General features: G+C 43.1%; 1 protein-coding gene across 1 annotated transcript in view; it reads left to right on the forward strand.

Annotated features, from left to right (window-relative positions):
- Positions 1 to 13,186, forward strand: part of LOC145313383 (microtubule-associated protein 1 light chain 3 beta-like) — a 23,211-nt gene continuing 10,025 nt past the window's right edge. The window contains exons 1-2 of the mRNA XM_080152746.1: positions 1 to 75; positions 568 to 625. Coding sequence (XP_080008872.1) covers positions 29 to 75; positions 568 to 625 — 105 coding nt within the window. The 5' untranslated portion in view covers positions 1 to 28. The remainder of the gene's footprint in view (positions 76 to 567; positions 626 to 13,186) is intronic.

The raw sequence follows: 13,186 nt of genomic DNA on the forward strand, positions 1-13,186 counted from the left end.
ATTTCAGAATTTATGAGATCTAGTTAAAATGGAGGATCATCAAGAACCTTTAATCGACAACAATGACAACAAAAGGTAATTTGGGTAAATTTGTTATTTTGAAGAAGCAAGTTTTCAGAAACATACTTTACATTTTTACGGACCACGGAAATAATACAATACTATTGTATAAAGTAATAAATATTTTTGTTTGTTTAATTATAAAGATCTCGCTGACTGCTGAACTGATTTAATTCTCCACATTAGGGAAGGCGCGCATAGATCTAGGACTTGATGATATTATGGTATTTCATTTTTAAATTTAGGTCTTATGAACTTTTTCTACATATACAGAGCCCTTGGATGGCTGGGGGCGCAGCCACTAGACATAAGTATAAAGCAATTACTGTTTAGATTAGAACATGGAAGCACCACTAACAGACCTATTCAGTCTTAAGTAATATAGAGTAGATTCTCATTGGTTTTTGGAATTTTTGAGTACGGACAAATGTATATACATACATGATAACACATTAAAACATTCTTTACCCTGAAAATGAGATGTTCATTGTCTTAAAATTGTTTCAGGAAATCATTCAAAGCAAGTAGAAGTTTGAGCACCCGTATTGCTGAAGTTGAGAGTATCAGGAAATAATTAAATCCATATTAACTATTAAAAAGCAATTGACCTAGATTCCACACCAACCTAATGATGAATCATATGTGTCATTAACTTTATTAAAAACCCTCTCTGACTGGACTTTTTCTATAGCTGGAAATTTGGAGCTTTACTTTACACAAATAATACCTACGTAATACGTATATTTCGATTTTTCCTGACACCCATCAAACTAAATATACAAGTACACAGGGTACAATGGCTAGTATAGAAAAGATTGTATGTCAAGTCAATCTGGATGCACTTGTCGCTTATTTGTATAAAAACACACACAGACTATATATAAACCAAAAGGGTCGTTTTATAATTATAAGGACATAACAAATAGTTTAGCTTGGGTAACTGCAGCTCTTGAATATTTGATTCTTTGGGACGTGAACGTTCTTGTTCGTCTGTTAAACGTCTTTTTTTATATAGTAGATCTTTTATGCCTTTTTCAGATTTTAACGGTCAATTACAGATTTTTTTTTTGCCTCAAAGTGTAAAATGTTGATTTGTTATTAATGCATTGATAGACAATAGACATATTCTGTAAAAAGAGTGTAAACTACTCAAACACTGGTAAAAGCAAGACAATTGACGTAGTTTTATTTATTTATTATTTATGTTCTAAATAATATAGGAAGTATACTTAATACACTGCTAAGCTTTTAATTTTGATTGATTGTATAAAATAATTACTATCTACATAAATAGTTTCTGAACTTTGAATCAATATAAATGATTCTTTTATGCCATTTTAAATGTTAAATAATTCCTATCTAGAATTTTTTTTCAAACCTTTCATTGACACAGCTATAAATTAGTCCATTTTTGCCTTCTTAATTAAACTAACGATATGACAATAAATATGTAGGAAAATTATATTTGAGGGTGATGTACTATCATAATGTAACAAAATATTATTAAAATTTTATTTCTTGACTCAAAGAGAACGAGAGAAAATTTGAAAATTCACATTTAGAATTCATTTCTTTTGAAGATTTGTTCATGTATGCATGTTAGTGCGTATGTGTGAGTGGGTGTTAGTGTGTGTGTGTGTATGTGTCTGTTTGTGAGTGGCTGTTAGTGTGTGTGTGTTGTTGACGGGATGATGCCTGAATAAATATGAATAAATAGAGGAATATATTTCATTCTCTCAACTGTCCTTTCTTCTTCAGCTCTTTCTTCAACATATTTTAAAATTCATAAATGCATTAAATTTGAACAAAATTGAATTGCAGTGAATGTTTCTTTTTTTCTAAAGCCTCTTGAAATGTGTTCATTTAATATTCATATTCCATTTTAAGTTTTTTTTGTTGCAAAACTACTCTACATGTTTTATGCATTAGTTTGATAATGTTGGCTTGTACTATTGGCTAAGCCTTGCTAACCAATTAAATAAACGCACAAAACCTAGCCATAAAGACATAGACGTCTAAGCTTTGGGGTGTTTACCACCCTCAAAGTTTAAAAACCAGCTAATTAACCCCCTAAAATATTTTTAAAAATACATTAGATTACCACCCTCAAACCTTTACAACCCTCATATTACCCCCCTAAAAAAAAAGCTTGGACGTCCCTGCATTTAGACAAGATAGGGGTCAAGAGAAGGAAGAGTAAAATACTAATGCTTTGTTTCTAAAAAAAATTTAAGGGCAACTGTAAAAACAAATACTAAAAGGTTAAAGGGATTATTTGATTTACAGGCCCATTGGTGATAAACATAAATGATAATTATTCCTTCTGCAAATAAAAATCATGCACTGAAAGTTTGAACCAACAAATGAAGAATAACTAAAATTACTTTAAAATTTTTCACCAACAAATTAAAGAACATTTTATAATATTATTTACTGTATAATGTCCTCTCCCTCACAGAAAACTTGACATAATCGTTCTTGTTTCATTCAAAATGTTAATAGCTGCTTTTTATAGAAGGCTCTGAATTTTTTTTGTGGGGGGGGGGGAATTGATTTTTTGGGGGGGCGATTTCTCTTAAGAGGGTGGTGGTACCCTCCCACAAAATAGTTATAAACCTTCCTTGGACCTATAAGAAGCTACCCTGTAAATGAGAATCATATCGGTTCAGCGGTTGGCAAAATCCTTCGGTACAAACAGTCAGAAAAACTTTTTACTTTATTATAAGAAAAACTGCAAACAAGTTTTTTTTCTTACTTTAAATAGTTTAAATCTGAATTAGTATTTAAAATCTTATCTATCATTTCTTTGAAAATCTGTTAAAACTTCTTTCTAAATTTTCCTCAATCCGTCTCTGGAACTAGTGTATGTCAAATCAATCAAAAATTTTGATAAAATGATGTCCAAATTTGATGTATTCAAATCCATGTAATTTTACACTAGATTCAACACTATATACATGGGGAAAATTTGAAAAATTTCCTAAATATCTCAGTTTTGGGTCCTATAACCTACCTCTCAATATGTATTAACACAAAAGGTACACCGACAAACGTCCTACTACGAAAAACGTACTAATGCGGCAAACATCCTAATCCGACAAACCTCCTAAACGACAAACGTCCTAAGCGACAAACCTCCTAAACGACAAACCTCCAAATGCGACATCTCCTAAAAGTGATATCAAATTTATTGAAGTGTGAGGTAAGGGTCGATTTCTTAAATTTAAGGTTGTATCTGGTTCAAACAATGCCGTTGGGTAGCCAACACCGACTTTGGGAAAACTGTCGGACGGATTTTTAAATTTCACCCTGTGGACAAAGTTATTCAAGAAATAAATTTCGGTTTTAAATTTCGTCCTTGTGTGTTTTATCGCCATCTTGGATTGGATTTTTACATTGTTTTACTGTTAGTACGTAAATTTTGGAAGATTTAAAAAAAAATTTAGGAGGTTTTACTTAAGATATGTCGCATTAGGAGGTTTGTCGCATTAGGACGTTTGTCCCTTTAGGAGGTTTGTCCTTAAGGACGTTTGTCGCATTAGGACGTTTGTCCCTTTAGGATGTTTGTCGGTGTACCACACAAAAGAATTATTGATCTCGTTATCTTACTATCTAGTACATCTTAGAAACATCCTAAATTATAATAATTCAAATAAAAATGTTCCGTAAGTAACAAAATTTGTAAAAAAAAACTAATATTTTTTTGCTAAACAACTTTTATTAATTTCATAAATTTCTTAATCCTATTGTAGGTATTAAGTTTTTTCAGTGTTTTTTGTGTGTAAAGCTTTATATTTCAATAACTACTAAACTCATTGAGTTCTCCTTTCTTAAGAAAGATTCACATAGGCCCCTGGATGGTTTCTACCCACTTCTTATCTCTTTGAATACAAAGCCCCGGAATCTCAGGGGTGCAACTTCTAGTTAAGAATGAGTTATGTAAACTCTTGGAATTAATGTCTATTAACGATTTTGTTAATCTGTTTACAATTGAAAAGTCACGCAAGAGGAAGAACAATGAAAGCTTTCTAAATTGACCATTAAAGGGAAATTGGTTTTTATATGCTGTATCACCACAAGGGCAATACCTATTAACTAAAATAAAAAGTATAGATTAGATTAGATAAAAACAGGGGCTTTTCCAACATTTATGGATATTGTTTAGAAATTGGATAGAATATTGGAGGTGTGGGTTTACACGCCATACAGGAAAGGTTAAGTAAGAACATGGGCGCTGAATTGATTTTTACATAATAGATTTATCACACTAGATAATAAATCAGACCCAAAAGCCTGCATAACATAGAGTATGGGCTCTTTTTATAGTACAAAATTGTAAAATTAATAAAATAAATATTTGGTTGGATAGTTCAAAAACTGTTCAAAAGACTTGAAAATCGTACTTTTGAAACTATTCTATGAAAATAGCTGGCTTTTTTTCTCACAAAAACAGCATGATGACTAGTTTAGTGATGTCTAATAGTTTGATATTTTTTGTAATACGAAATTATATATGTTTGATGGCAGACTTTAACTTCTGCTTGAAATCATTTGTCTAAAATGCACTTCATGCAACTATCCCTTTCCGATTTCTAAAGCAGACAATTATTAGAAAATTATTTTTTTTAGATAAAAGAACTCATAAAAACATTTTTATGGAAAAATTTAAGAATGCTCTCAACACCGAATGATTTTGGTTATATCCAATTCTTGATTGCCTCTTGATAACTGTAGTATACTTTTGCTTTTATTTTTTTGTGACTTTAACTTTATGGTTAAAGGTAATATTTAAACCCTATGATACAATTTTTGCTTCTAATTCTGTCCTAACACATTTAAACATGTTTAAAGATTGAACTAAATAGGAAAAACTAAATAAAAGATGCATTGATCCAAATATTATCTTTTAATTAAAAATATATCCTTTAATTTAAAGTTTGCATTTTCATCTAAAATTATGGAATTCTTTTCTTTTATAATTTGTTCTCAAATTACAAATGCATCGATATCTCTGTTGATTGGATGTTAACAAGTTTTTTTGGGGCATTTTCCTTAGGATTACGCAAAAGTTTGAAACTCAACCCCTTTCCTTATTTTGCGAGGTTATTTTTTTATTTTGTTTGTATATGTGGTATCCGCCGAGGATCAATGGCAGACACCGGAGTTCAATTAGATTACGGCAGTGTGACAGACGTGGACACCTTACTATAGAGAAGCTACGCTTCTCTAGCTTTCACTAGATAATGATCAACATCTACTTTCAGTTGTCACTTTATTGAAGGGTTAAGAGATACTGGAGTTATATACAACAAACAATAATTACATGGATAGGAATAAATAATCATAACATAAAAGCATAAATAATACATATACAATGGTCAGTTTGGGCAATAATGATTCCCCCATCCCTGGAAAGGGTGGGGGAGAATTAAGAATACAGTTAACCATAATAAACATGACAGATTCAAATCATTAATTCTAAGCGTAGGGAGGGGGTCACTAGACCCCTTCCCCAGGACTCGGGGGAGGGCCATTGACCCTCCACCGAACCCCAGATCAGGGGTGCCATAGACATGGCTCACGGTTGCCGAATACCACAACTCTCCCCTCGGAAGGCTGGGAGATGGTTTCCCTACCAGACTTCCGACAGTGGTTGAGGCCTTCGGCCCGCTCCTTAGGGCTAAAATATATACAAACGATAATGATTCAATGGAATCCTAGTGGTGAGTATCTTCTTAGGGTTGATGGGCTCCCAATGTGGGATAGAAGGCAGAGGCTGACTTGGGTTGGATCCGTTGGTCAGCGCCGGCAGGCATCAGGTTTGCTGGTGGCACAGTTGTTGCTGGAACGGTCAGCAGTGGGGCCTGCGGGTTGTTGTTGGCAGCGGCTGGGGCACTGGCTGCCAGATTGATTGTCTGAGCAGCGGCCTGTCCTCCTGAGGGGCTGCGGGGTCTGCCAGAGGGCGGTCCTGGCCTACCTGGGCGGTCATGCCCGCTGTCCGTTGATTTCATAGACACCATTTCCTCGGCTGCTTCCCTGCCGATGGGAATGGCATCCCAGTCCACTGAAAAGTCCCGGGACTTGGCATGGTTGAGCCTGGCTCTAGCCATCGCCTTCTTATACAAGGCTGGGTGGTACAGGAACACTTGTGATATCGCATTCAGGGCTGCCCGGACTCCTCCTTGTGCTGCTGCCAGAGAAATGATGGTTAGGTCCCCCAGCAGTTTGAGGATCAGCAGCAGCAAGCACAGGATGGCGGCGCCATCTCCCCACTCGTGGATGGCTTGTCTAAATCCTGCCCAGACATCCAGGGCTGCCTCTCCTTCCTCCGCCAGTCGGTCAATGTTGTAGGACACTATCCCATGGTCTCCTGTGGCCGAACAGCTGCCTTGCTGAACGCAGGAGCCATAGGATAGGCCGGTCAGCATGGCACTCTTGTATGCTGGGAACGCCAGCAGTTGTTGCCAGTCGTTCAACTCAGCCTGTGAATACAAACCACCTGAACTGAAGTCATCTAAGGGGTCTGTCAACAACTGCTTAGGCGTATCCAGCGGGGGTGGCCTCTTCTTGGGAGCAGGGGTTAACTCTATCCAGCCTTCCTCCGCGTGCACAGTCAGGGGGTAGGTGGAGGAACAGGGAATCTTGGTGGCGTGCTCACTGTATACCCGCGTCACAGCGTCTACAAAACCTGTGGGCTCCACTGGCACTTTGTCCCAACACTCCTTGTGTTCGCGGACAACATACTTGTGCCTTTGGCAGGTCAGCTGCAGCAGGATGTCTCCCCTCAGTACCGAGAACGTGCTCCCCTGGACACGCACCGGGTGGGCCGGATCTAGTTGCTGGAGCTTCCAGCAGTTGGCCGCTACTTCTTCTGCTGCAGTGCTTCTCATGCGTGTTTCCAGGGTAAATCCAATATAACCTGCATGGATCTGTGCTTGAAGGGGAACGTCAACATCCCTGGCCGACACTCGGGGCAGCGCAGCCGCGGCTGGGTCAGCTGCCACAAACAACGCTGGATGGTTGGTGGCATGGGCCTCGAAGTCGCAGTTCACAATTGAAGTGGGGCTGGTCATGTTGATGAAAAACTGGGCCTGATGGTCAACCAGATATGCATCCCTCACCAGGCTGGGCTGGAGGCTGCGGATCAGCCTCAAGGGGCAATCTCTTCCCAGGTGGTCCCACACGTAGGTTGCTTCCCCAGTGATACAGGACAGCTCAGAATGGGGACAATCGAGGGTCAGGTGGTCAGACTGGGACTCCACTCGTCCATCCTCCACCACATAGGTCTCCTCCTTGACCAGCAGCCGCCGCTCCTGGAGCACTAATTCATTGCGGTAGAGCTGGCCCTCAAAGTGGACGTCCTCCCCCTCGCAACCCACCCCCTCGGGGCTGTTGACGAGGGCGCCCACCATATCAATGGTGAAGAACAGGGGGTGGTTCAGCTGGAACGTCAGTGGCTGGGTCTTGCCTGGCAACGTGTATACTCGGTTCCTGGCCAGGTCTCGGCACGCTTCTGGGTCTATCTTGGTTGGCCTCATGAGGGTGGGGACCGAGGTCACCTTGAGGTGACCCCATACCCCACACCTGAATGTCCACTGGGACACGGTGAGCTGACAGCTGAACCCAGTGGTTTCCCTCACCTTGACTTGCTGCAGGACGTGGATGTCATGGCCCAGGGGCACCTCCTGGTGTAGGGGCTCCGTGTCACACATCTTTTCTTTATTGTAAGACGTGACATGGGTGGGGTTGGCACAGTCCCACCCCACCAGGACGTAGCTGGTTGTAGGCCACACGGCTGCCAGCAGGAGGCCCCACAGGACCATCCACCAATGGGAGAGGCTTCCAGGTAACCATCTTCCTCGTGCACGCGGCTGGGGATCTCCGGCTCTGGTCACGGCTGCTTCTTGGGGCTGGACACGGCTGGGCTGCTCCTGGCTAGACACAAATTTCCATTGAGCGTTATCTGTATGCGGCCGAGGCACCCCGATACCCTCCCCAATGACAGACTGGCAAGCGACTGGCACTTGCCTGGGTGTCGGCTCCCCTAGCCCTAAATGCTCCCTTCCCTGGTCCAAGGCATGCCCAGTGGCATGGGGCTGAAGTGCATGTGGCACGGGCTCGCCCTTACTCAATGCCCTCCCCTGCCCTAGGAACTCAGGTGCATGTGGCACAGGCAAGTCCTTATTTTCCCAATTTTCAATCTCCCCAGCCTCAAGTGCAGGGGGCACAGGCAAGGCTGGGTGTTTACAAGGTTTTGGATTCAATACATTTAACAAATTCAACTTATCCTGATGGTGAGCCGCTGGGTTCCCTTGGCTGGTAGAGGGCTCTGGATGGCATGTAGCTGGACTCTCCCTGCAGGCTGGTGGCGCTGGCTGGCATGTAGCTGGGCTCTCCCTGCAGGCTGGTGGCGCTGGCTGGCTGGGGGTGACGGGTGTCACCCCTTCCTCTGGGACCGCTGGCTCGTTCCAGGACTCAGGTCTCTCGGTGGCGGCGACGGTTGTCGCCCCAGACATCAGGTTGGAGGCTGGCTCGTTCCAGGATCCAGGTATCTCGGTGGCGGCGACGGTTGTCGCCCCAGGCACAAGGTGGGAGGCACTGGATAGCACCCCCCCATCATCCCAGGTGGCGACGCCGGGTGGCGTCCCATACATCGATGCAGAGGTGCTGGCTAGCACCTCCTGCCTCTCTCGTTCAGCGGCTGCCAGGGCCTCCCCATACACCGTCTCAGGGACGCTGGGCAGCGCCCCTCCACTCTTGCTGGGTAGGCTCAGTCGGGCAGGTTCCATCACGTTGAGGCTGAAAGGCTGGGGCCTCAGCACCTCTGGCTCGGCTATGTTGTTGGGCTGTATCAGCTCTGGCCCCAGATGGTTAAGACTGAAGCCTAGGCCAACCCGGTTGGGCTCAGCCGCGCCGCCCAGTACGTTGATCCTAGCTGGGACAGTCCCGAACTGCGGCATCCCATCGGCTCGGTCCGCAGCTCTGGGGGCGACTGCTTGCGGTGGTGGTGCTGGGGGCGCGCTCCCTTCCATATGGGCCACTCTGCTGGGCTTCCCTGGAGGGGCACCTTTGTCGGCGGTGCGCCTGCGGCTGGCTACCTGGGCCCAGTCAGCTCTACACTCGGCCGCCGTGTGACCGTCATAGTGGCAACGCTCACACTTGGCAGAACGGTCACGGCGTGGCTGGGTGCGCCTCTCCTCTAGGCTAACTTCCACAGGCGTTGGACAGTCTCGAGCTCGGTGGCCTCTCCCCTGGCAGCGGTAGCAGCGGCCTGGAACCTTGTCATCTGGAGCGACCTTCCCCATCTGGTGGAGACCCGGAGCCAAGGAGCCAATCTCCATTGGCTCCGACTCGTCATATTGGGGCAACTGGATGCAGGCAGATCCAGTCAGCCCGTCGGTCGAGTCCACTAAGCACACACCTTCCTTCAGCTGCTTAGTAACCATGGTCACGGTGAACATGGCCTTGCGAGTGTACTCAGGTACACTCGCAATTTCATGGTTCATCATGAGGCGTTTTACATTGGCGTTACGAATTCCACGGTTTAATTCGTCCACCAACAATTCAAGATCCTCATGATTGTAGGCGTCCCTATACAAGGCGCACTTTGTTGATATGTACGCCTGTATAGGTTCTGTCGAGTGTTGCTTGTAATCCCTAAACGCTTGTTTAAGCGTTTGGGATTCAAAAGCAGGGCGAAATAGCAATTCACACTCGGTCTTGACCTGTTCGTAGGTCAAGGCTTGGCCTGCCTCGCCAAACAGATGGGACGCCATTTCCGCCGCTTGCCCTACCAATGACAGTAGTAGGGCGTTGCGGCGGTTGAGGGAATCATGAGGTGGCACGCGGTAAGCCGCCCATGACATCTCCAGTCGGCGGATATGTGCCGACCAGGACTGCTTGGGCGGCCCTCTAAACTCCGGCAGATTGCTCAGCATCAGCTTGCGGTACTCGGCTGGGGCCGGCTGAGGGTCATCCTGGAGCCATCCTGGGGCTTGGTCACCTCCTGGGACTTGATGCTGGTCCATTGGGTCAACGGTGAAACGGCGGGCACAAAGTTATACAGGACTACAATGAATGGGTTGTCACTTGAGGCTTCCTAGCCTAACAGCCAACACTGTTTGTATCACTAGGTTGGGAGTTTTAGTTGCAAAGATATAACTTAGCTGTACTTATCAATAGTTAGGTGTTGAGGTAGATAGATGTTGAGGGTCTGAACTGCTGTCAAGAACTGATTGGGTTTTCCCTTATCACACTAGAGCTAGGAGGAAAGAAACTTGCAATTCTTTATTTGCTAAAAATACCCCTGTTAGATGCTATGGAGTAGCTCCGCTCTGGTGTGAAAGTGTGTGTGTGTGTGTGTGTGTGTGTGTGTGTGCGTGGAATCTTCTGTCCTTGTAACGCGCGTTCGCGCCGTCAAATCCGCGCACACGGGGAAAACGCGCTCTCACCCCTCAGCTCGCTCCCTCATTGGTCCGCTTCGTCCGTTGGATTTATGATGTTTTCCGCACTTTGTTGCGCTACCCGTGAATGGCGCTCTGTGTATCCGATCGCTAGCTCCACACTACAGACGGACTTAGTCTAGTGTGGGTAGGAAGGGGGAAGCGCGTGAGGGGACGGGGGTAACTCCGTCCGTTCCCACTGTGAGGGAGGGGGGTAACTGTGTGCTGGTGTAATGGGGCCTTTGCTTCTTAATCTTAGGCTTATCTGTTATATAACCCTGATTGTATTTGCCTTCAAATGGAGAGGGGCCCCCTCCCCTTCCCTTGGAATAAGGGGTGTATTGTTTTTGTGCTGTGGGCTTGAGATTGTTTTGATTATATTACATCTAGCTTTTATTGCTGTCCTTATCACAATTGCATAACAGATTTGTTGACCAACTCTGTTCTATTTTTAGCTGTTATCACAATACACAGTAATCCAAGCCTGTTCTATTCTTAGATTTATCACAACACAACAATTTGTTTGCCAAGCTTTGCTCATAAATCTATTGTTTGGCCATCACATTAGGGTGGTAATCCCTGCAAATGTGATATAATATCTGTCTTCTAGATGGGTGGCTGCGTTGTAGCTTCTCAGGATACTCGGGGTTGACGTAGTTTTTTCTCTGTTCTGGTGCACTACACCCGTATGTTAGCTCGCAGCTTGCAGCTATGTGGCATGTTTCAGCCTATCGGCGGCAGGGAATGTCCCGTCCTGCTAGCGCCACTGGTTCGGATCCTGCTATTTCTTGCAGTAAAGTTGGCCTATTTTCAGCCGTCTACACGTATTTGGCTTGTTTCAGCCGGTCCGCAGGCCTGTTTCAGCCCTTTTGGCGCTCAATTCTCCGTTAGATATCAGCGCTGCTCGCGGTTATTCGTCAGATTTCGCTGTTTTGCTTCCACAACTGCCGGATGCAGAGTTAAACTTTGCTGTCCAGGGTGGGTAATTCAGGTTGCTTGCGTCAGTTTTGCCAGATTCACTGCTGGGAGTACCTTAGCCTCAGATGCGCGTCTGCTCTACACTTGTGGTTCGCCGTAATCTCACACAGCTGTCACCAAAGTTGTGGTATCCGCCGAGGATCAATGGCAGACACCGGAGTTCAATTAGATTACGGCAGTGTGACAGACGTGGACACCTTACTATAGAGAAGCTACGCTTCTCTAGCTTTCACTAGATAATGATCAACATCTACTTTCAGTTGTCACTTTATTGAAGGGTTAAGAGATACTGGAGTTATATACAACAAACAATAATTACATGGATAGGAATAAATAATCATAACATAAAAGCATAAATAATACATATACAATGGTCAGTTTGGGCAATAATGATTCCCCCATCCCTGGAAAGGGTGGGGGAGAATTAAGAATACAGTTAACCATAATAAACATGACAGATTCAAATCATTAATTCTAAGCGTAGGGAGGGGGTCACTCGACCCCTTCCCCAGGACTCGGGGGAGGGCCATTGACCCTCCACCGAACCCCAGATCAGGGGTGCCATAGACATGGCTCACGGTTGCCGAATACCACATATACACTTTTTTAAATAGATCATATACAAAATATTAGAGGAAAAAACTAGAGTGTCGGGAATATTAACACAGCCAAGTAGCAGAAAACAATTTACCAGCAGACGAAAAAGGCCCTTGGAGAAGGAGTCAGATATTTATCTGTATGGATCATGGAAAGAAAACAAAGTCATTCCTAATTAGGACAGAAGTCACTGGAAATTGGTCTAAGGAAGGCTACTTATGTCCTTCATCTAACAAAATCTAACTTAAGGGAGGTGACTTATGTCCTTTGTCTGACAAATTCTTACATTAGGAAGGCTGCTTATGTCCTTCATGTTGCAAAACTTAGCTTTTCTGTCCTTCACATAGCAAAACCTTACTAAACATAGCTTTTCTGTCCTTTACATAGCTAATTCTTGCAAAACATAGCAAATTCTTACAAAAAATAGCAAATTCTTGCAAAACATAGCAAATTCTGGCAAAACATAGCAAATTCTTGCAAAACATAGCAAATTCTTGCAAAACATAGCAAATTCTTGCAAAACATAGCAAATTCTTGGAAAACTTAGCTTTTCTGTCCTTCACATAGCTAATTCTTGCAAAACATAGCAAATTCTTGGAAAACTTAGCTTTTCTGTCCTTTACATAGCTAATTCTTGCAAAACATAGCAAATTCTTACAAAACATAGCAAATTCTTGCAAAACATAGCAAATTCTGGCAAAACATTGCAAATTCTTGGAAAACTTAGCTTTTCTGTCCTTCACATAGCTAATTCTTGCAAAACATAGCAAAATCTTACAAAACATAGCAAATTCTTGCAAAACATAGCAAATTCTGGCAAAACATAGCAAATTCTTGCAAAACATAGCAAATTCTTGCAAAACATAGCAAATTCTTGCAAAACATAGCAAATTCTTGCAAAACATAGCAAATTCTTGGAACACTTAGCTTTTCTGTCCTTCACATAGCTAATTCTTGCAAAACATAGCAAATTCTTAGAAAACTTAGCTTTTCTGTCCTTCACATAGCTAATTCTTGCAAAACATAGCAAATTCTTACAAAACATAGCAAATTCTTGCAAAACATTGCAAATTCTTGGAAAACTTAGCTTTTCTGTCCTTCACATAGCT

This window comes from Acartia tonsa, chromosome 3, assembly GCF_053477335.1.
Source record: "Acartia tonsa isolate MP-2025a chromosome 3, ASM5347733v1, whole genome shotgun sequence".
NCBI classification, from domain to species: Eukaryota; Metazoa; Arthropoda; class Copepoda; order Calanoida; family Acartiidae; genus Acartia; species Acartia tonsa.